Here is a 22,182-nt window from a genome sequence, read left to right as displayed (position 1 = left end):
ACCTGTCATAAGCAACACACCACCTGTAGTGAGTTCATGCTAATAAAATTAGCAGTGTAAATCTTTCAGAAGTGAGTCCTCAGTCTTTTATTTTCCTCTCGTAGTCTCTCAATTTCAGCTACTAAGCTTTCATTTACAGAATATCTTTCAAGTAAAGTGTGTATTTCATTCTAGAGAAAAGAAGAAAGCCCCAATCAGCAGCTATAAAGTTAATTATTCCAGCTTTAGATTATCCATTTTCATATCCCTTTTGAAAATTAAATAACCTAGATAATACTGGTTTTAATAACTTTTTATAAGATTTTTTTTTTAATGCCGACATACAGTATTTTGATCATTAATACATTAGTGAATATTTTATCAAAGGATATTTTGCACTTCTTCAGGATGAGAATCTACTAATGCAGGTTCAATTAAAATGTTCAGGACCAAGACAAGGTCTTTTTAATGCATATCAAAAGAACAAAGATTCATAAAAAGGTGAAGTTAAAGAACACAGTTCAGTATGCATGCGGTACCTATAAGTGAAGCTTTCTATTTGAATTCCAGCTATCTCCTCCTTACCCCAGCTCTTGGTCCTTTCCAAAGGACAGCTGAAGTTGTTTCTCTTTTGTCTTTTTATAACTCCTGGAATACAGAATTCATTATACCTACCCAATAGGCACCTTCCCTTTATTTATCAAGCATAAACCAGTTTAACAGATTCCAATTCATAGTTTCCACCTCCTTCACATCCAGTCCTCCCTTTTTTGCTCTTAATAAGCAAAAGTGATTTTCAGTTTTGAGGTAAGTTGGCATGCCTTGGCATTACTGATTAATGAAAACTTAATATATTCTCCACCATGCTCTTTGTACATACCAGCTGCATATGGAACTGCTTGATCATCTCCACTTGCAAATTAACAATATCTCGATGACATGCTTCTCTGAGGGAAGAATTTCAAAAGGACAAGCTTAGTTTTATTTAGGAAGCAGTAATTCTCTCCAATCCTCAGCACCTTGAACTCCACACTTCTCACCTTCATGACAATGTGAAATATAAGTCTAAAACTCTTTAAGTTACAAAATGTACTCCTCTACCACTTATTTTCTGGAATACTTTTGTTATGATATTGACTTTTGTAAGTACTATTTTTTCAGTATACAAAAAATATTTAGAATTTTCCCTGTTTAGAAATATAAAAACATAAGTGATGTTAGCATGGTTTTTTTTTTTTTTACTTGCAAGCTGCAAACTTCTCTAATTTTTACCATTCAAAGCTGATTTTCAGACCCTCGATCACAAGTATCGCAGAGAAAGATATTTATCTGCAACTGAAGAGACAACTTTTTAGTATATCACTTTCATCACTCTTTTGTAAGAGGGACCAAAACATCAACTATGATAAATGATACATTATCCTCAAGCCTAAAGAATGCTCTGGGTTAATCTATATAGAAGTAGTGGCAGTCTTGTCCACAAATTGACATGAATTTGTCAGTTCACAGACAACTATTCCACAGTACAAGAACCAAATACCCTCTGAACACTAATACAACAGTTCCAGATGCTGAGGAAGAACAAGGAGAACAGATCACAAAAAAGCAGGGAAGCTCATATGCTCTTCCTGAACAGCACATCACTGTGCAATTGTCTGAGACTGAATACTGTGCTATGGGTACCAATGGCCTGAGAAAGTGAGGCATCTCTTAAGTAGATGCACACACAGATCTTATTTCATTCTCCTTTCCTAAAACATATAGCAAACCCAAAAAGGAATATATTCACTTTCTATTTCTACAGGTTATTGTGCTTCAGAACTCCTATTGGAGGCAAACCATCTTCTTCAAATGTATCAAGCATAGATGCCAGCTGGCAGCTTAGAAACCCAAAGATGTAGGTTATCTCACAAAGACAGGAAGTTCAAGAAACAGGCACCTTTTTGGAAGCAAATGAGTCACACATTCCTCCTGGTCCTTCTCTAAGGTCCTTGTTTTTTCCCCATTAAAGAGGAATGGATTTACCGGAGCGATAAAAATCCTTTCCACAGATTCGAGAGGGTGAAAGGTATTTATATTAATGAGAAGCTTGCGACGGCTCCCTTCCCTCTTACTGACCTCAGTACAATCTTTTACATTCAGTTTGAATGTATCCACAATTTACAGCTGGGAAAAAGGCCAGCAGAGCCTTCCAGCTGCTCCAGGAAGTGTTAGATCAGAAGAGAAACACAATCTCTGAGGCTCCACATCTCAGATACTGGAAGTACAAGACCAACAACCATATTTTTTAAGATTGGCATGCCTGAACACAGTTCATCTGCAATCCACAGACTGCATTTTAAGTCATGTGAAAGTTAGTTTTTAATCAGATGCGTGATTATCACCAAAAAGTCCCAGGGGAGTATTACTACCTTGTATTCTTATTTAAAGACATTTAGTAACATTCAATGTATTTTTCTGCTGGCAGATACAGAACAGCACAGACATACTACCCTAGTTTTGCATTGCTTTTTGTTATCAAGACAGCAATAATTCCCCTGCCTGGCAATCCTTTTCCTCTCCACCATCTCTGTCAACCTACTTAATCTTAAACATGGGGTGGGAAGTGATCCCCTAGATACAACTCTCTCAACTGCTCCATCTCTCTCCAAACTCCACTCTAAATCCATGCTAACTTGACTTATTTCTTTTACAAAAAGTGAACATTGTTTAGGTACCCACAAACACAAAGTAATCCAACACCAACCATCACTTACAGCACAGACATTGTTTTAATGTCAAGCTTTACCAGTAGAAATACACAGCATTTTACCCTGTAACTAACACTACAACTGCCACACTAACAACAATCAAAGCCAATACAAGTCAACTGTCTAGATCAAACTCTCCACAAGGTCACCTTAAAGAGAAATTTCTCCTGCTGAGATGAGATGAGCAGGGAGGGAAAGAAATCAGCACAAGGCACCATGAAAACAGCAAGGACTTTGTTACACAGAAATCTACCATTCAAGAACTATTCAAACACTCATTCTGAAAACATTTTAGCAAAGCCATGCATTAACAACCCTTAGAGACATCAGTTTAATTAGTCATCGGAGCTATTCCAAATAAAGTTTCATACCTAAATTTCCAAGATTACGGTTATTAATGGTGTCATTTTCTAATGCAAGTAGAAAATACATTAAAGCAGATGCTAAAACATCTTACTAAGAAAACATGTCATTGAAAACAAAAAAAGTTCTGCATGAATACCAGTACCTGAAGTCATCCATTGTTTCTTGTATCATATTCTGAATGAAGTTTATTTGAATTGATGTCAGAGGTGCATTTGGTCTGCTACTCCCAATAGTTTCTACTATTTTTTCTGACAATGAACTGGCAATTCCAGCAGTGACAGGTGATGTTATCTTTGGACCTTTACAATTAAAAATAAATAAATATATATTTTTTAAAAATCCACATGATGGAGTACAAGAGGTTTTTTCATTTGTCTTGAGGCTTGTCAGTATTTATCTCAAATATTACCTAGTAAAAAAAAAGTTAGACTTATAGAATGAGTCTTTTCAGAGGCAACTGGAGACATTCTAGATTTAGAGAAAAATCAAGATGGGATGTTCTGCTTTAATGCTAAGGCCATTTTAACAGGTTTCACATCAGTTCACAGTCAACTATGCCTAAAAGTAGGCCAAAATTATCAACTTACTTATGGAGGTAGTACCATTTACTGGTAGATCATATGCAGGATGGGCCTGAATATTCTTCACTAGTCTCTCATTTGTATCAGGAGCCTTTACAGCAGCAGATGATGGTGGAGGACTTAAAGTTACAGATTCTGTGCTTGATGAGCTTGATTTTGAAAGCTAACAATAAAAATAATAATTAAAAACAAGATTACGAACTCTACTTGTTACAACTATCTAATTGCACTTGAAGTTTTATGTTTTCAGGAATGCACTTCCAAACATTTTTGGTTTTAGGAATCTACTCACAGATATATGCATCTCATTTTCTAGCAAGGCATCTTAAAAATTGATTGCTAAAATACTCAAAGTTGCCTCAAGTTTGCACACACAGAAAGGAGTGCAAAAGGCAGGGGCCTCAATTTTTACGTCAAACATTTTGTGATGGAGTTATAAGCATAATTCCTAGCAAACTAAGATTTCTCAAAAGCAATTAAAAAGGAGTCTCAACAGAAGCTTATCAAAGATAGCTCAAGAAGGAAGAGGAGACAGATGGAGAACAGGGAAAGAAGGGAGGGTGGAACTGGCCTACTAAATGACAATCATACTGGTTTAACCATCTAGTGACCATTCTTGATTTTCTAGAAAAATCAAAATATTCCTCAGGCTGGCCCAGTTTCGTTTTGTGTGAACTTTTATAACCCGATCTTATTTAAAGAGAAACTTACATTTATCTTGCATTGCTGAAGGCCAGTATATTTAAACTGAACAATATTTTAAAGATTTGTGTTAATAGTGTCAGATTTGCAAAATAAGATCAGCTGGGATGCTATTAACAATTTTTCCTTCAAGTAGTAGTACTCTGTCATGATTCTAAAAAGACTACTCATAACAAGAATTAGTATAGTATACCTGCTTTAAGATTTCTTTAGATTCTTGTTTGCCAAGATTTATTTTCTTAGTGTCAGTCTCTGGATGTTCGTCCTCTTCTTTAACTGGAGATCCCACAAGTGCATGTAATGGGTTAGACTGTTTCCCTTGTGCACTACTGCCCACTGGGTTTCTTTTTACTGGAAAGGCAGTGGTGAGCTGTGGGAGAAAATCCAAACCCAAAAGGTAGGACTGAAAATCCAGACCTAAGCAGGAAAATGGAAGGGTGAAACACACAGGTGAAAACACATACACATCCCCCAAATCAAATCCACAAGTAAAATGCCGGCACACACACACAAAGCAAATAAAGAACAACAAAAATCACCCAAAATGCACCCCACAAAAACTAAATCCTTACATCCAACTTACGCTGTCACTGTCCTTATGAAAGTAATGTTACCATGTTGTGTCTTAGCACCAAAATGCACTAGAAAATTTCCAGAAAAGTTAATTTGTTTCAGTTTCTGCTTTCATCATTTGTTTATTTTCAATGATACAACAAAACTAGCATGTAAGAACTAGCTAGGCCTCCAAAGTCCCACCACTGACAAAGAAAAATATAGTGAAAGTATGTTTACCATCTCCTTTTCCCTGAGGATCTTCATTCACTTTGCTTGCAATAATATCTACAAAGTACCAGAACATAGAGAAATTGTTTATTAAATGAAACCTACATCAGGGAGGTTTAGGTTAGATGTTAGGAAGAAAATCTTTACAGAAAGGGTAATCAGGCACTGGAACAGCCTTACCCAGAGAGGTGGTGGATTCACCATCCCTGGAGGTTTTTAAAAAGAGATTGGACGTGGCCCTTAGTGCCATGATATAGTAATTGGAGTTGGATCAGGGGTTGGACTTGATGATCTTGGAGGTCTTTTCCAACCCAATCTATTCTATGATTCTATGATTCATATCATTGCATCAAGTTTATAATCAAAGACAAATTAAAATATCAAGTACAGCAGTTAGTAACATACAAATGTCAAAATGCCATGCTATATGCAGATGAATTTACAAATTTCAGTGTTAGCAACTTACCATCTCTGACTGGAGAAAACACATCTCCTAAACTACTTCGACCCAAATCAAAATTATTTAAATCAGCACTTTTCCCATGATCTGTTTCTTTAGATGGAATCACATCCAAGCTGCAACTATGGGGAAAGCCTTAAAAGGACAAGAATATTCAATCAGTAATTGACATTTTCCAAAAATAACATCAGTTATCCCTAAAAAAATCTTCACAGCGAGTATGACACCTGGTAAATCCAGCAAGCACTTCAGAACCTTCTACAGATTCCAGTGAGAGGGTCAACTTTAACTTCCTCATTTAGGCTGTCATTGTAGGTGAATATAACTAAAAGCTAAGATACTTATTAACAAAAGTAAGATACAGTTGGATTATTTTCCTCTTTTTAAAAAAGGAGAGTTGTCAAACTGGAGAATAAACTCATTTTCAGATATATTTACATGAAGAATGCAGCAAATTTATGATATATGAGGTGAAATTAAAAGTACTGAATGCACCTTCCACTGAAAAGATGATCAAAATTTAAATTTATTCTGCAAGAAGAGAAAACTGCTTCACTTGGGCCATTAAGAATTCTAAGAGAAATTCTATGAAACATCTATTTTAAAGCTTACCTGATATTAGGATATTCTCTGCTTATTTCTAATATTAGGAAATCAGAGTAGAGTTACAGTTGCAGACAAAAGTTGTTCCCACTCTTCCCCACTCCACCCTCAAGCCCCATCCCTGAGCCAATCTGGGGAAAAAAGTTAGCTTTTGTATGCATGGTAGCAGGGACAGTTGTCTGAAGAATGGAAGTGTATCTGAAGCCCCCCTCCCTCCCCCCCCCAAAAAAAACCCCAGTAATGATTCAAACTGCAGTTTTTAGATGAGGAATACATGGAGAAGCAAATTGAATTGTTAAGATAACCACCTGAATAACTTTCACAATTTATTATGTTTGAAAAACCAGATCAGCTGGTTTTGCTTACAGAAAAACTGTAAGCAAGCAACTACTCTGCCTTCACTGAACTCCTAACTCTAAAATTGCCTAAATTTTGCCCATATAAGTTAAGAGCTAGGCAAAGAGCATTAGCATTTCTCCAAAATTAAACCCCTAATCAGGGTCTAGAAGAGTTTCCACAGAATAAATGCAGTTTGTGGTCTCACATACATTTCCTTTTTCAAGTTTAAAGACTGCATCTTCCGAAGTATACAGAGGTCTTTACTTCTAAAGTGAAAATTCAGTTTCATGAAAAATATGTTTTACTTGGTAAGCCTTAATTTTCTTAAAATATGTATTTATTATGCATGGTCCTATTTAAGAGGTAACAGGCATTACATCTTCAAATGAAGATGATAAACCATATATTTTAACTGAAATAAAGTTTTCCATACCATTCAGTAACGTTGATTAGCAACAGTTCTTGCATATATAGGAAGCATTTGTACTTCACTGAATACCCAAGGGAGGTCATTAATACACATCCCTATGGACTGCAGTAGCTTACTGCCTAATTACTGTTGCTAAATGTATTTCTCCTTATTTAAAAAAAAGGGGAGGGAAAAAGTGCTGTTGCATCAAAATAGGTTCAGGATTTTTTTTTCAAGAATCAGACTAACAGTGTTACTGATTTGACCATATTTTCAGAACTCTTGAATTAAATAAAATTTTAAGAGTACATTTCACACAGTGGCAGAATTTTAGAATAATGCTCAGAAGTCTTATAAAGAACTTGTTAATTTCAGAAGCATAAATAGCAAGTACAGTTATACAAGTAATCATACTTGCAACTATATTTAACATCTTTCCTACCATGTGATATTGGAATCATGCCTCATACAAAAATAAGTTCTTGCTTGGTTTTTTGGACAACGTTTCCTCCCCCCCCGCCCCGTTTTCTTTGGTTGGTTGGTTCTTTCAGATGAGGCCTGTTACTCCTTTTTATTAATACAAACTATTAGCTCTGCATTCCATGCAGACATAATGTCAGAAAATAGATTAAGTACATAAGAATAATCTGCAAGTCACAATGCAAGAGGCAGCCCCACAATATCACCACGGAGTTTTCTCCTTTAAAGTTTAAATACATACTTTTGCTTCAAGTCCAGAATTTTACTCTTCACATGTCTAAAGCTTGTAGCAGGACCCAATTCAATTGCCACAGTCTCATACTATGTCTAATGCAGTAGAGCAGGGAAAAGAAGATGCAGATATTCATGCACGTACACACAGTTCTTTCAAACAAATGCCCTTCAGAGCAGGAAGACAACACTACCTGTTTTCTCCAGAAGAATCTCTCCTCCCTTATTCTCATTTGGTAATGTCAGATGAGATGAAACTGTTGCTGAAGCTTGAGGGGAAACATTTTTGATGCCAATATTTTGAATTCCTCCAAGATTACTACCAGCTTTGCCTTCTACTCTTTTGGATACAGGTTTATTTGAAGAACCTGTAAGGTTAGACTAAAGAAAAAATAGAAAAAAATTAAGAGAAGTTATTATTCCTTCAGCTAAAAGTAAAAATAAAAGCCAATTTTATCTCTATTTCAAAACACACAAAAAAATTCAGTTCAAGTAGCAAAGGTTGCCTAGAAGATATGCCTTTACAAATACAAAAAGAAGTATCTTAACATGACTTCAAAAAGCATGGGAAACATCTGTATTACTGTATGAATACTGTGTGGACCTGCAAAAGAATAGCAACAGAACTTAAGGTAACAATGGAGTGAGATTGCATGAGTTAATTTTGATCCTAGGTTTAGGCATAGGAAAAAAATAAGTGATTACATTATTAGGGACTCCAAAATCTAAAGGAATAGTCAACCACTAGCAGCAAATGTGCTAGAAGAAAGTCTCAGAGCAGTAAAGAGTCCACTTCAAAAGTTCTCTACATCTCCACTGAAAGGACACACTGGGTTTCTGGATAGGGTAGAGTCTAGTTAAGTCTTGGAAGAACCTCTTAAGCCTTCTCTGTTATTTAATCAACTGCTCCACCATTTATATGTGCCTGCAAAAGACTATATATAAGATCATGCAAAATACCTCAAGATGGGCAGCTGTGTGTCTTCCCCTTAAGCAGAAGGGCCATTATATGAATCTAAGGTGCCACAAACTGATCTACAATGGCAGCATATTCACACCAGGAAATTTAAGACTAAAAAGTTTCACTCATTTCTACACTGAGTCCATGAGTCAGGGGAATTCCCCCCTAAAATGGCACTTAAGACTGAGCAATTTATAATTTCTGTGTTGGTATGAACCACTTTTGTTGGCATCTTATAATGCTGAGAAATTTAATGCTAACATTTCTTTTAGAACTTATGCTTTGCTTTCATTAATCTGTATATTGGCCAATAAAAATAATTTTATTTTTTTACCTTGGAAAAAGCGCTACTGAACTGCAGACGTATGCACTTCACACAGCCTTTGTGAGCAACAACTGTTTTCACTGGTGATGTCAGTTGTCTTAAGTCGTACTGGCAGATTTTTCCCCGGGAACATCCTATAGCCAAAGTAGTGCCATCAGGCATGAAGTCTACTGTTGTCAGAGGAAAGTCAGCTACTATAGTTGTCAGCAATCTTTGAACAGGAGAAAGGACAGAATAAAGAAGCTTTTAGAGTTCAAAAGTTAAACTTTTCAGAACAGTCTATCTAAAAAAAATATAAAAACTTTCATAATTCAACTACATGTCAGTAGTTCCACTTCTCCAGTGCCACGTAATTTTAGTGAGATATCTTGCCGACCATTGGATTATGCTTCTACTAAGAGTTCATGCTTAACAAATTAAAGACTGCATATAACCCAAAATATTTCATCAGGACAGGATCAAATTGCTTTCATAACAGCAGCTCCGATATCTGAATAATTTACCAGTATCATCATTTCCAGCAGCAATCATACTACATACATCCTCTAGCTTCCGAAGTCCATCAACTCTAACCTTCCCACACCCCTAGGAAGAACTTCAGGTCCTAGTTTGCATCCTTCTACTATACCTTCTCCAAACTAGAGCCAGACTCCTCCTTTTATTCAGCTAGAGTGAAAGCATAACCCACACTACAACAAAAATCCCATTAAACAACTTGTCATCCTACCCTTTTACTACACAGCCCCATCAGCTATGCCCCATGCTTCCTGCTTTTTCAACCAATACCATCCCATATTTAAGGCTCACTGTCTCAGCAACTCTGTGCACCTTACCACAGCTATGGCTTGTATCTTAAACTAGAAAAGTGGGCAAGCTAAGCTCAGGTGGCTACAGGTCCTCACAGGCTGTACTGCCCCTCACAGAAGCCAACTGCTCTGCTCATCACTCACACAGCACTGCAATTAGTTCCTGCACACCTTGGGGGTTTTTTGGTCATTTGTTTGAGAGTATTGTTGTTTGGTTTTTAAATTAAAAAAAGCAAAAAGAACTACAGAAGAGGTCATCCACCACCAATATGCCAACCACTTCCACCACTCAGAATATGGTCTGAATTAAATATTTCATGTTCTAGTTAAGCATGTTTTTCCAATTTACAAAAACCAAATAAAGATCCTATAAAAATCAAAGGTCTTTAATATACTCACTTTTTACTTGATGTGTCATAGAGAATAATTCTTTTATCCAAACCTACAGTTACAAGCAGCAGCTTATTGACTGGAGAAAAGCAGATTTCTGAAGCTGGTGCTTTATGAGTATTTTCAAAATTATGATATGGGTTCTGGCTGTTTACATCCCACAGAGTTACATTTCCACTGTCGGAAACACTGCCCAGCAAGGATTTCTTAAAGGATGAATATTTCAAGTGTCGAATAGGCTGTAAAACAGACAAAAAATGAACTGTAATACTATTAAACATCATATTAAATTATTTTATAAACATGCAAACACATTAGGAATACAGATGTTATATTAAGGTAACGTAGTTTACAATGGTTGGCCACTCTAAAAAGTAATAATTTTTAAAATGTTAATTTTATATTACGATGCCATTTTTGCTCCCCAAGACAGACTTTTTTATATGAGGTACCATATAAGCTGATCAGCAAAATGAAGGAAAAAAAATTCTGGAAAAGTTTATTGATTTTTGATTTTTCAGCAAATATCATGCCATCAAAAAACCCACACCACATCTAAAATTAAATGAGTGAAAACCTACATTATTTCACTGATTGGTCTCCTGCCAAGAATGTTAAACTTCATTCCCCTCCATTGATTTTAAGTACTTGGATATAAGCCAATTTGATAACACACACAGACTTCAGAGTTATGCAAGTATGTAGGTCCTGTAGAAGAAGAGGCCACCCTGTGAGCTAAGACCACAGAATAGGATGATATGCCTGGCTTTCCACATGCAATCTTGCTATCAGAGAACCACGTAATGCAGGAACTTAATTGTGTTTCAGAAGCAGGTAAGTATTTTGTTTCCAGTGTATTGCTTCAGAGGATCTTTCAGAACCTCTCTGCTCTAATACTACATTATAATACTCAGTTTCCAAATTCATTTTATTGATGACCCATTTGCACTAATTCACTCCCATGATAATAACACCCTTACACTTACAATTGTTTCCCTAACTTCCCTAAGCCTTCTTTCAGGCTTTATTTTGATATAAACAATAAGCAAGACTCCATCTGCTAAGACTGGTTTTTTCATTGTCATCATAGTCTCTTTGCAACTCTCCCAGTTTGAATCTTTCTTGAACACGAACAACCAAAATCTTACATGATCCTCAAAACATTTTGATTCTGCCTTTACAAAGACAGTAACACTTCCTCTGTTTTGTACTGTAAATACTCATCCTGACATACCCTACATTGCAATTTCTTTTTTGTGATCCAACCTGTTTTGGTTGCTCATTACCATTTTAGGATGAAGAGGCCCAAGTCCTTCTTTCCCTTTAGAATTCTCAAATCCTAGTCTAATATGCAGCCTTGTTATCAGAGAACCTCAACTGTGATCCAAGTCTGGTACTTTGATTTCTATACTGTCATTGTTGTTCTCATATCTATTATTTCAATCATTTTTAGATGCTGCCACAATCTTCTCTCTTACGTGCAATACTTTCCAACTGTGTCTCATCATAGCTCTACTTCCTACATCATAACCATTACTGAAAATATTAAACAAGATTAGCTATTGTTAACTCAAACACATACTGTTCTTTCAATATCACCTACTGTCTTCTTTCCTATATACACTTTCTTACACATCCTCAGTTCCTTTGTACGCTTCCATCCTCTAATATTTTCTCACAAGGCACTGAATGAAGTGCTTTACTCAAGACCAGACAGCTGAGAGCCATTACATTTTATTTGTCTGAAAACACTCTCAAAAAGCTATTCTATTATTCTAGTATAAACCACATCACAACACAATGTACTGGATTTTATCCTATTTCTCTCTAACTTTATTTTAATTGAGATATTTGTTGATTCATGTGCCTCCAACGCGATTTCTAGCACTTGTATTGCATGTCTCACTAGCAGCCTAATTGCTCCACAAAGAAGTGGCACCTTCAACTGTATATTCAAATAGGACAGAAGATGACTATTTGTAATTAATATGGTACTCTACTGGACATGCCTCTCCTTCACAGTTCTCTCACTTCTTCACCTCCAAATACCTTCCTCACTGCCGTGGCATCTGCTCATGTTCCACTTTCTCCCTCTTCTGTCCTCCTGCTGCCCAACGAGCTTACTCTCCCATAGTTCTCCTCAAACCTCCCTTGCTATCCTACTAAGTCTGCTATTTTCTTTTCTCATTTTTCTTTCTAATCTTGCAGGTGGAAAGCGAGGTCTCCATTTTTTTCCACATGCATACCTTCCCCATATTACCTCTGTTCCCCACTTTTCATTGAATTCTTGGTGTTTCCTCAGAGCAGCTTCACAGTTTTAATTTCAGACTGACAACAAAGGAGGTGTGAGGAAGCTCTTATTCACTCCTCACTTTCACTGAATTAGGTTAGTAACAAACTCTACTTGCCACAGCGCAATTGCTACATCAGGCTCAAGGAAGAGGCACACTTATGAAAGTGCACAGTTATGAAAGTCAAACGCATCATATTGGCACCCCTAACAGTACATTACATGGCCACATTTCAAGCTCTTGCCCAGACAGCTGGAGGCATGAAAGAACCTTATTTCAGAAAAGCTGCTTGACAATACAAAACTTTTCTTCTCCCAGAGGTGAGTCACTTAATTTGAAGTTTTCTTCCAAAAAAAACAGAAACCAAAAAACCTCCAACTTTACCTGAGAAACATGTGGGTGAAAAAACAGCTTTAAGCTTAGCACGGTTAGAAACAGCAGACAACCAAGCCTCATATGGGAAAGCATCAAGTATTATGATGCAGGTGGTCAAACTACATCACTTACAATAAGTCTTAGCTATATTTTCCTTATTTCCTATCCCATTTAAGAAGTCCTCCTATTTCCTTACATTCCTTTCTTTTCTCCTTAACAGACTTCTTCTTTACTTCTATCCTTCTGTACCTCTGCCAATCCTAATTCTGTTAACTTGTTTTGAGCTGCCACACATACTATTCTAGATCAGATTCTATAACCTATTTTTAATTTCAGTATGTTTCTTTATCTTATTTCTTATACTTTCTAATGTTTTTGCCTATCTTAGCGACAGGAAATTAACATATCACTACAGTCTTCACCAAACAGTCCTTAAAAAAAAAAAAAAAAAAAAAGTTGATTTTCACTTGGCATGATGAAGTCACACAGAACTTCAATACACTTCAAGTTTTTCCCAAAGAAGCTAAACTTCATTTGTCATCTCCTATCCCTTAAGTTATGGTTTAGAAACAAGATTTCTGTTACTCAGGTTTTGAACATTAGGGCCTCCAACTGAATCTCCTCAATACAGCTCCTCAGCCTTTGTACTGCCAGCAGTAGGAATCCCAAGCTTAAAAAGGGCAGACAACGCATATGGTTTAACTGCAAGGTTTACTAGTTACAACAAAAAAATTAGCTAAGGACATTGGAAATAAGTTAAACATTAGTATTTTTCTGAAAAGAAGCCTGAAAACGTTTACAGATTATAATTTCATCCACAAAAATCAAATGGCAAAGGTGTGGGACATGTTTCACTGTGAAAAATATGACTAGGCAAGCCTAAGTATCTTATCTGAACTGGATCTAGGGGGACATTTCAGATATTTGTTTTAAGTCAGCACAGCTGTTCACTAGGTGAAACTCAAATATACTTAAGTAAATATCTGAACAGAAGTGGAAAGGGGTCATCTGTTTTCTAATTATTTTAGTCACTAATACTAGAACCATTTCAAGATTATTAGGAATGAGTCATGTTTTGGAACTAACCTGTCAAGACTGGGGGCGGGGGGAGCAAATATGAAGCAAGAAGTGTCACTACATCTTAACAAGTAAAACTCCTGATGATCTCCAGAAATGTTGCACACACAGAACTACCAGAAACACATTTAGCACAAGGTGCTGAACCCACAAAGAGAAAATCAAGTGCTCTTTGGAACATTTTACCAGTCATTGTAGCACAAAAAGCCATATACATCTTGTTGCCTTAGCTGTGATTGGAGTAGATTTTCTGCAGAAAATAAAAGAAAATTTTTTTCCTTAAGTTTCACAGTAAGACAGTCAAACAAGGAACAGTGCACTTTAGAAAATGGTTGGTCCGTTGCTAAGAGGGTCTACTTACACTTAGGGTTTTTCACTGCTGGAAAACAACTGAAAAGCCCAAAAGTAGTCTAGCGTCATCGATCACCTTATTTAAGGATAGCATGGTTTCTTGATCTCCTTTAAAAATTAGTGAGCCTTGTAAGTGAGAAGGTGGATGTAGACACAGTTGATAGTCTTCAACTTGCAAAGCTATTTCACTATATGGAGTGACCAGAACTCATCGCACTTCTTTACAAATCAGCCAGCTGTTCAAACAGCTAAACTAAATCCTGTTGCTAGGAGAATAGCACAAGGCAGTAAAGACTTGAACAAACATTGTGTTTCGAAACAAACCTTAATTCATTCTCACAACAGCAAGCACATAAGAATCTGGTAGCCTAAATGAATACCAACAGCAAAGACAAATTACGGGATCTGCAAACAACTCCATGCAAAAGCTCAACTCTACTAAAGCACCAAAGTGTTTCTAAATCAAAATCAATTAATAAAATATAGGCCAATACTCATATGAAAAGAAAATTGTTTAAAGTCACAGAAAGCACTGCAATCTTGGGCTATTCTACTACTTGGAGAGTCTATACAACATCAGAAATTAACTGGCAAGGAAACTACATTCTATCATGCTCTAACAGAGACAAGCCAAATTTTATAAGGTTAGTTTGACCTCACATTTCCCGATTGTAAAAAAAGGTTACCAGGGAGTGGTGACCCTTACTAAGCCAGCTAGTGCCAGGATTAAGCAGGACAATATACTGTGTTCAAGCTTACTCTTAGAAAACTGGGCCTCTAAACTATAAATTGAGTAAAGGCTTTTTAAATTTAACAGAATTACATAAGTATTCAGATATTTACTTCACTGTACAATTAATCCTGCAATTCTCTACAAGTACTAATTAAAACCCAAAACCAAAAATGAAGTTATTTTTGGACATAAGAGCAAAGATAATTTTTAGGATATAAAATAAGCGATAAACTGGGACATTCAAGTAGCCATCCCATTACACAATTATAGCTCAATTCCATTTTAAATTAATGCTGCAATCAAATAACTGCCCCCCTTTAGAAAATGTTATAGACCCTTCAGAAAGTGATTAGTAGCTCTGTGCTTGCAATTACTTTGATTTAACACTTCAAATATCTTTATCCATCTTAAAGGTCACTCAGCTTTGCAGTAGGCCTCTTGATTTCATCTGCCAAAATAGCTGTTCACTGCATCACTTATTCCTAATCACTTTTTGGTAGAAAGAGTTGAATATATCAAACAGGTTGATGCAAATCATACTCATAAGAATTTTTCATTTTCCAGTTAACTAGCAACATAGTCCCTGCTCTGGATATTTACCTCAGCTGTGTAATCCAGCCATAGGTATCCCTGTAGCTGCTGCCTCACATCCACATTTTTCATAAGATCACAACAAACAAATCAGAAAAATGCACTAATAGATGGATTTTTAAGACCAAGCCAAGTATGAAGTACAATTTTGCTTCAATTTAAGTATGAAACTACAGTGGTGGATCAGAGATACTGCAGAACCTAAAAGCAGAGATAGTTTGAATTTAATGGAGATTTTTCAACATACAGTACACCACAGTTCCTGTGATGCTATAAAGTTGTAAGATAATTCCTCATCAAGTTATACTGAAAAAGTTGTAGCAGTAACAGAAAAAAGAGTAAGTCACAACATCAGTATTCCCTGCAACATTAAAGGCCAGGTTTAGGACCAAAGCAATGGTTCTTCATTCCCTAGGCAGCTCCTACCTCTGTAAAAATGACTCAGTAAAAAAGTAAAAGAATGTCCAGAACACAAACACTTAGCTGTGCCTAAGACAACATTCACACTAACAACTCACACTGGAACTTACAATGGGACAACACAAATCATTTACTACTGCAGAAGGGATATCCACTAATTCTCCCCGTATTTTTTGAAACTGTAAAAAGGAATTGCACTGGAAACTGCTGTCAATGCCTGTAAAGTAGTACACATGCTTTGTGTTTGTCTCTTCACAGTCTTCCTTCGAACTAGTTACCAAAAACATTACCCAACACCTAAGTAGGTAATATAAAATCCCACTGCTTTGCTCTTTGAGAAGCTTTGCAATTTTTAGCTCCAGACTAAATAAATTTATTATTTCCACATAATGGCTTATATTCGCTCCTACTTACAGATTGCTCTGCTCAACTGTAAATCTGATTACTTTGGGTGAGTCAGAACTGAGGCTACATGATCTTTGTTCTTCGCAACGCTATAGATTGAGTAGTGCATTTAAACTGCTTTGGTTTGCAAAGCAGACTGGTTTTTGTTCAGATCTAAGATGTGCAGAAGTTTGTTCTTGAGGAACCAGAGTCTACAAAGTAAAACTTGCTGTAATATGTATATAAGTAAAGGTACTTGAGAGATTTCTATTTCAATGTTTACCTAATTTACCTATTATGTAAGACTAGGATACAGACAACGGTCTTTTTTTTTTTTCTTTCTGTAAGTGTGCTCTTAGAAATTAGAAGGAAACATTAAAAAAAAAGTTAAAAGTTATTGATATGTACTTTCAATTTCAAAACATTGTGAATTAAAGCCTCATACCTAAAAGGAACTTAATACAGATAGCCTACCTGACGGCTGTCATAACCAAAGGGAGTACTTGATAAATTGGTGGTAACACTGTGTAGAATAATTTCACCACTCAAGGATCCAGAAGCAATGTAACAATCATTCCAATTATATGTTATACACGTCACTTCATCTTTATGATCCTGTGAGGGAGGGAGGTTAGAGGGAGATGGTTAAAGACATTTAGGACAATCATATTCTGTGCTTTTGCAGAAAATCTTCAGCTTGGTGATTTTTTTTTTTCCGATTACCTGTAACATTTAAAAAGATTATTTAAGAGTTATTATTGAATATCCCAGAAAACAGCAGCAAAACATACTGAAGATCAGACATTATATTTTAACCACTGCCTGTTTTCAGAAGATTGTTTTAACAAATTAGTAAAGATGATGCTGTAATTATATACAATATTTTAATAAGACAACCATAGAGATATCTCCCACAGGTGTCACTAATGTTATTTCAAAAGTAAAGCCTTCCAGAAACCAGTGGTATTTGAATACACTTTCTGTTAATCTGATGTACCGTGGCCAACCTCCCCTTCTGTCACTTTTAGTATCAACACATATATATACACCAAATAGCTTTTCAGTATAGGCATTTGCAATGATGATATTGTGTTTACTGAATAGATGGGGGAAGACAATCAAGTGCTTCTAGCCCAAAAAAGGGAGAAAGAGATATTTAAAGTACTGTATTAGCTACTTTGCAATTTTGTTTCAAACTGTAACTTTAAAAGCCCAAGGAAAAAGAATAAATCAAAGTTAAAGTACTATAGCCTCTTTAACAGTGGTTTGAAACAAGGCCAAAATCAGCTGCTGAAGGCATCACAGAAATATACTAGACCATCGTAAGTTTTGTGCATCATAGCAAGGTTCTAGAGAATTCATACTGGATCAGTTAGAAGAGGACAACCATGTCCCAGTTTTGCATAACATGAGTTCTATGACAGCATTCTACAATTACAAAAGTGTTTTCTTGTTTAGCATATCAGAAACATCAATTATCTGAAATGCTGCCCTTGGAGAAAATCCCATCAGAGAACAGCAATACAAATTCTCAAAATCAGAAGCCTGTTCTGAAAATATAAACATACATTATTATAGAATTGTACATTGAAGACATCAAGTTAAGTAGGCTTGTTAAATTAAATTTGCTATTTACAGCACATAGAGAACACAAACTTGAAAAGACATATGTGTGCTAGCTTCTACCTGTGAACTTGATCCTACAGATGCATGACTTAGAGAAGGTATATTTTTCACAGCTGGCATCAAAAACTGGATGTCATGAAAGCTACAGTTCTTTCTGAGACAAACTTACCTTAAGGCTTCGGTAAACCTTTCTGGATTTCAGATCCCAGATATTAACCGTGTTATCAAGGCCTCCACTCACAATATAAGAAGAACTAGAATTCAAGCTCACACATGTCTGTTTTGCCTGAGAAGGGGAAAAAAAAAAATCTATGTTAAAGATCAGGGATTTATTCAAATGTACTTAGAAGCATACTGATGTGTGGTTTCATCTTCGTTAACACAAACAGTCCCACTACTGACAGAACTATTGCTACCCTACAGTCATTTCCCATCAAAAGGCATTTAAAATCCAGTCCAGTTTGGACATATGCTTAATATATTTTAAAATTTAAATACATTTATTAATAAACTCTCAAATATTTTCTGTCAATATGCATTTTTCCTTTATATTATAGCTCTGTAAAGTACAATCATAGACTTCTATTCAGGTCTTGAGTTTTAGAGAGAAAATGCTAAAAAATTCCTTAAAAGAAAATCAAAAAGGTGTCTAAGTCATGTACTTCACATTCACTAAACATTACAAGGAATATTATAGCAGCAAACCTCGTAATTCTATAAAGTGATTCTTTTTAAAATAATCACTGAAGTACCAACTTTTAAAAAATGTCCATCTTAATGACAGACTTACATTCAGTTCTATCATGTTGAAAATTCACTTTTAAGTTCCAGAGATCTGAATTAAGTAAAAACAAGTCCATGTAATTATTGACATGGTAAAATTGGAAATGATTACATTAGTTATAGATCGGATTTAGTGAAATGCCCATGACAAACACTCCACCTTTGAAAGTGTTTGCTTCAGCAACCTAAAAGCCCTGTTTGAACACCTTTTCAGAAAATTTCCAGTCCAAATTAGCATTACAATAGCTATCCAAGGAGAATAATTAGAATGGTTTAGAACACTAACAAGTCATTCAAGTAACCAAGTCAAGAGACTCTTCTAAAACTAAGTCCAGCTTTCTGAAGAGTTTGTAGTGCCATGCTTCCATTTAACGGGACAAAAAAAACCCCAGCCAGAACAGAAATTCTCCTACTTCACGTATTTCCAGAAGCTAGTGCATGTATACACCAAGAACAACCTTTTATATAGACTCATGTTTTTTAATATGGAGTTCACAGGCATGCATAATAGCGACAATTCAAGATGTTCAAACTTGAGCTCTGTTCCGTCACCTACACATTAGATCAAGTTTGAACCACTGACTGCCTCAGGCGATCACACTGAGGCTCAACAGGCAAATTGCCCTAGCAGAAAGCCATCAGCATCAGATGCCAGTGTCCCCCCATTTGTATTTTCTTACTGGTAGAACTATTTTAGAAGCACTACTCCCCCCACTCTTTATATGCATATAACTACATGCATGGAAATGTTTTTACATACATGTCACTAACCCTAACAACACTAAAATTAAATTGATCCCCAATATGCAGAACAGACATGATGCAAACTACACAAGCTGAAGTGGGGAAAAAAAAAAGGACACGGCATTACTCATACTTACTCCTTCAGCTATTTCAAAGAGTGGAACAGGTTTGCTTTTACAGCTTGAAACAACAATTTTATCACCAGCAGCAGAAGCAGTGGCTAGGTATCTATCTTAGTCACAAGTTATGGACCATAATTGTATTACAATAAAAGCAACAGTAAGTTTCCTTCACTGAACAGAACACAGAATGGTTAAACAGTCTGAAGTACTGTACCTCGAAGGGACATAATGAAAGCTTGGAAAATAGCCTTAAGAAGCTCTTGCATTAACTACAGCCCTTACTTCCCAATACAAGGCAGAGCAATTTCTTTTAGAGAGCAGAGGTGAACTACCTGTCAGATATTATTTAAGAGCTCTTTCTGCTAAGGTAGCTTATCTGATCTACAATTTTGTTTTCCTACCACCCCTAGTAAGGGCCACAGCCATCACTAGAGTTCAGAGGAATGCTGTCAGCAGACTATGGATTTAAGGAACACTCCTGTTCCTGACAGATGTTAAGTGACTTCGCCATATAGTTTCTAGAGTACAATGAATGCCTGTGAATTTGCCTCCCTCCGTACTGAAGGAAGAAAAAACAAAAACCCAAAAAGAACCTTTAATGATACCAAGTACCTCAAAGTAGTGAAAAAGCCTTCAATACGGAACTACAGAGCAGGGAAACTGCCTCTGCACCCCCACCAAATGAACAGAGTAATAATTTGGATGCACATCCTGTATGTCTTCAGGCCAATGCCCATTTTTATTTTGTACGTGTTTATTTAAGAATACAGGTTAACTGGCTGGATTTAACACCAAAGAACTGGTAGGCAGATTTAGTGCTTGCTATTTCTTACATTATTTTAAAGGACCGTTTTAGCTTACAAAATTATGCAGAAGCAAAACCAATGCTTGACCTCTAACAAAGTAACAAACATTCAAAAGCGTATAGAGTAAGATACTTCATTTTTTCAGTTTTGGGGGATGAAGAGGAGACTAGGCAGAAGAAAGCATGACAAGACAGACTGTCTATAGCTAAAGTTTACTAAACAACAGATGTAAGTGTGCATATACACAAATATAAATATTATATCTACCATTACTCTCCATAATCAAAACATCCATTTGTATTCTGGTTGTTTTAACTTTTTTCTCATTCATCCACTTATTTGCAGACTTAGAGGACAGACATTCAGAACTTGCAGGACGTAGTTGTTATGTACCAGCATTCTGCCCTTTTACATCAAGATTAGGCATCACCACCTTTTCCCAGGACAGCCATACAGGCTGTTCACCTGATACTGCACTATTTTAATGAAATTTCTCATATATTCACCTAACACATAGCACTTCATATCATTATCCTATAATAGGCTTTCAAGACAGAAGTGAAGGGTCTAAATGGGCCAGATCTGTTTTCATGTATAAATCACCACCTTCCTATGGATGTTTTCCTACACAGCCAACAGGTTTGTGCTTCCTCTTAAACACTACAAACAGCACAAAGAAAACCACTGCCTACAGAGTAAGAGGTAAATGTACACTATCAAAGACTATCAGAATCAACGAGTAGCCGTTCAAAGAAAACAAACACATCTTTCATTACAATTTTCCTCTCTATGCTATGCATAGAATTTTACTACACTAGCAATTGCTTTGCTCAACCTTGTCATTAAATTAAGCACTGCCTTGAAAGTGAATATTGTAATCAACTACTGAAGAAACAAATGAGTAAGCTTTACAGTTGGCAGGCAATTCAAGCATATAACAATCACTTAAAAAGTGCTAACCTCCTAAAGAAAGAGAAACTTCTTCGGAAGCATTAACCAGCATGAGTTTATTTTGTAAACCACTTCAACAGAGAACCACAAAATTTTCTTCACAATATATACAAATCTTTTAATCCGAGACTTCAAAACTGCATCAGGCCTGTGATTTACAGACACTTTAATAAAAAAAAAACCTCACTGAAATTTTGCAGAACACCCACAAAACTACGGTTGAAACTGTAAAGGATACTATTGCTGGCCCAACATAGCGAGCTGACTGGATGTGAGGGTGTATGTGGGTTGAACTGCTCCACCACAGTTAGAGATGAAAAATCCCATATTTTAACATCATCTCCTGATGAAGCAAAACGTATGCTTTCTTGCATGGCTGCACCTGTTTTTGAAAAAAAAAAATACATTTAAAAAAATGAAGAGACACATGTATAAAGAGTAAATACATACAAGAGGTCACTTTGCAGATCAAGAATTTTATCTATGCCATTTAATACTTTTTTTCTTGATAACCAGGACATTTTATTTAGTTACACAATTAGCACCATTCAGCTGAATGCACCACTGAAAGCAGTAGACACTCCACACTTTCATTACTTAAATTCTTGAAGGAAACGTATGCTATTTTTATCCTGCACAAAGGAAAAGCCATCCCAGCTATAGTAGCAAGAGACTAAAAGGAGGCTTATATCTCCACAGAGTTTACAGCTGCCAAACACGAAGGTGTGACTATTTCCAGGACTCACTTCCAACCAGTAGATGG

General features: G+C 36.1%; 1 protein-coding gene across 1 annotated transcript; it reads right to left on the bottom strand.

Annotated features, from left to right (window-relative positions):
- Window positions 1–30: 30 nt before the first annotated feature.
- On the bottom strand, window positions 31–21,795 carry NEDD1 (NEDD1 gamma-tubulin ring complex targeting factor). Its single transcript, XM_010176040.2, has 14 exons — window positions 21,658–21,795; window positions 19,678–19,772; window positions 18,183–18,299; window positions 16,862–17,002; window positions 10,175–10,404; window positions 8,979–9,180; window positions 7,878–8,064; window positions 5,628–5,756; window positions 5,171–5,218; window positions 4,572–4,795; window positions 3,683–3,839; window positions 3,238–3,394; window positions 860–926; window positions 31–170 (listed from the first exon to the last, which is right to left on the bottom strand). Exons 1-14 carry the CDS (start codon window positions 21,791–21,793, stop codon window positions 66–68), a joined length of 1,995 nt encoding a protein of 664 aa, XP_010174342.2. The 5' UTR covers window positions 21,794–21,795; the 3' UTR covers window positions 31–65.
- Window positions 21,796–22,182: the final 387 nt, after the last annotated feature.

Source organism: Antrostomus carolinensis, unplaced genomic scaffold (genome assembly GCF_000700745.2).
Source record: "Antrostomus carolinensis isolate BGI_N321 unplaced genomic scaffold, ASM70074v2 scaffold40989, whole genome shotgun sequence".
Lineage (NCBI taxonomy): Eukaryota > Metazoa > Chordata > Aves > Caprimulgiformes > Caprimulgidae > Antrostomus > Antrostomus carolinensis.
The sequence above is the reverse complement of the archived record's forward strand: the minus strand, read 5'-3'. Positions and strand labels throughout refer to the sequence as shown.

What these genes read in the sequence shown, in the direction of transcription:
- NEDD1 (XM_010176040.2), bottom strand. Translation starts at nt 21,793, where the DNA reads ATGCAAGAAAGCATACGTTTTGCTTCATCAGGAGATGATGTTAAAATA. An exon ending in GCTATGTTGGGCCAGCAATA is followed by an intron (nt 19,773 to 21,657) that starts GTATCCTTTACA and finishes CTTGTGACTAAG; the next exon opens with ATAGATACCTAGCCACTGCT. An exon ending in AAATGGTACTACCTCCATAA is followed by an intron (nt 3,395 to 3,682) that starts GTAAGTTGATAA and finishes TTAATTGTAAAG; the next exon opens with GTCCAAAGATAACATCACCT.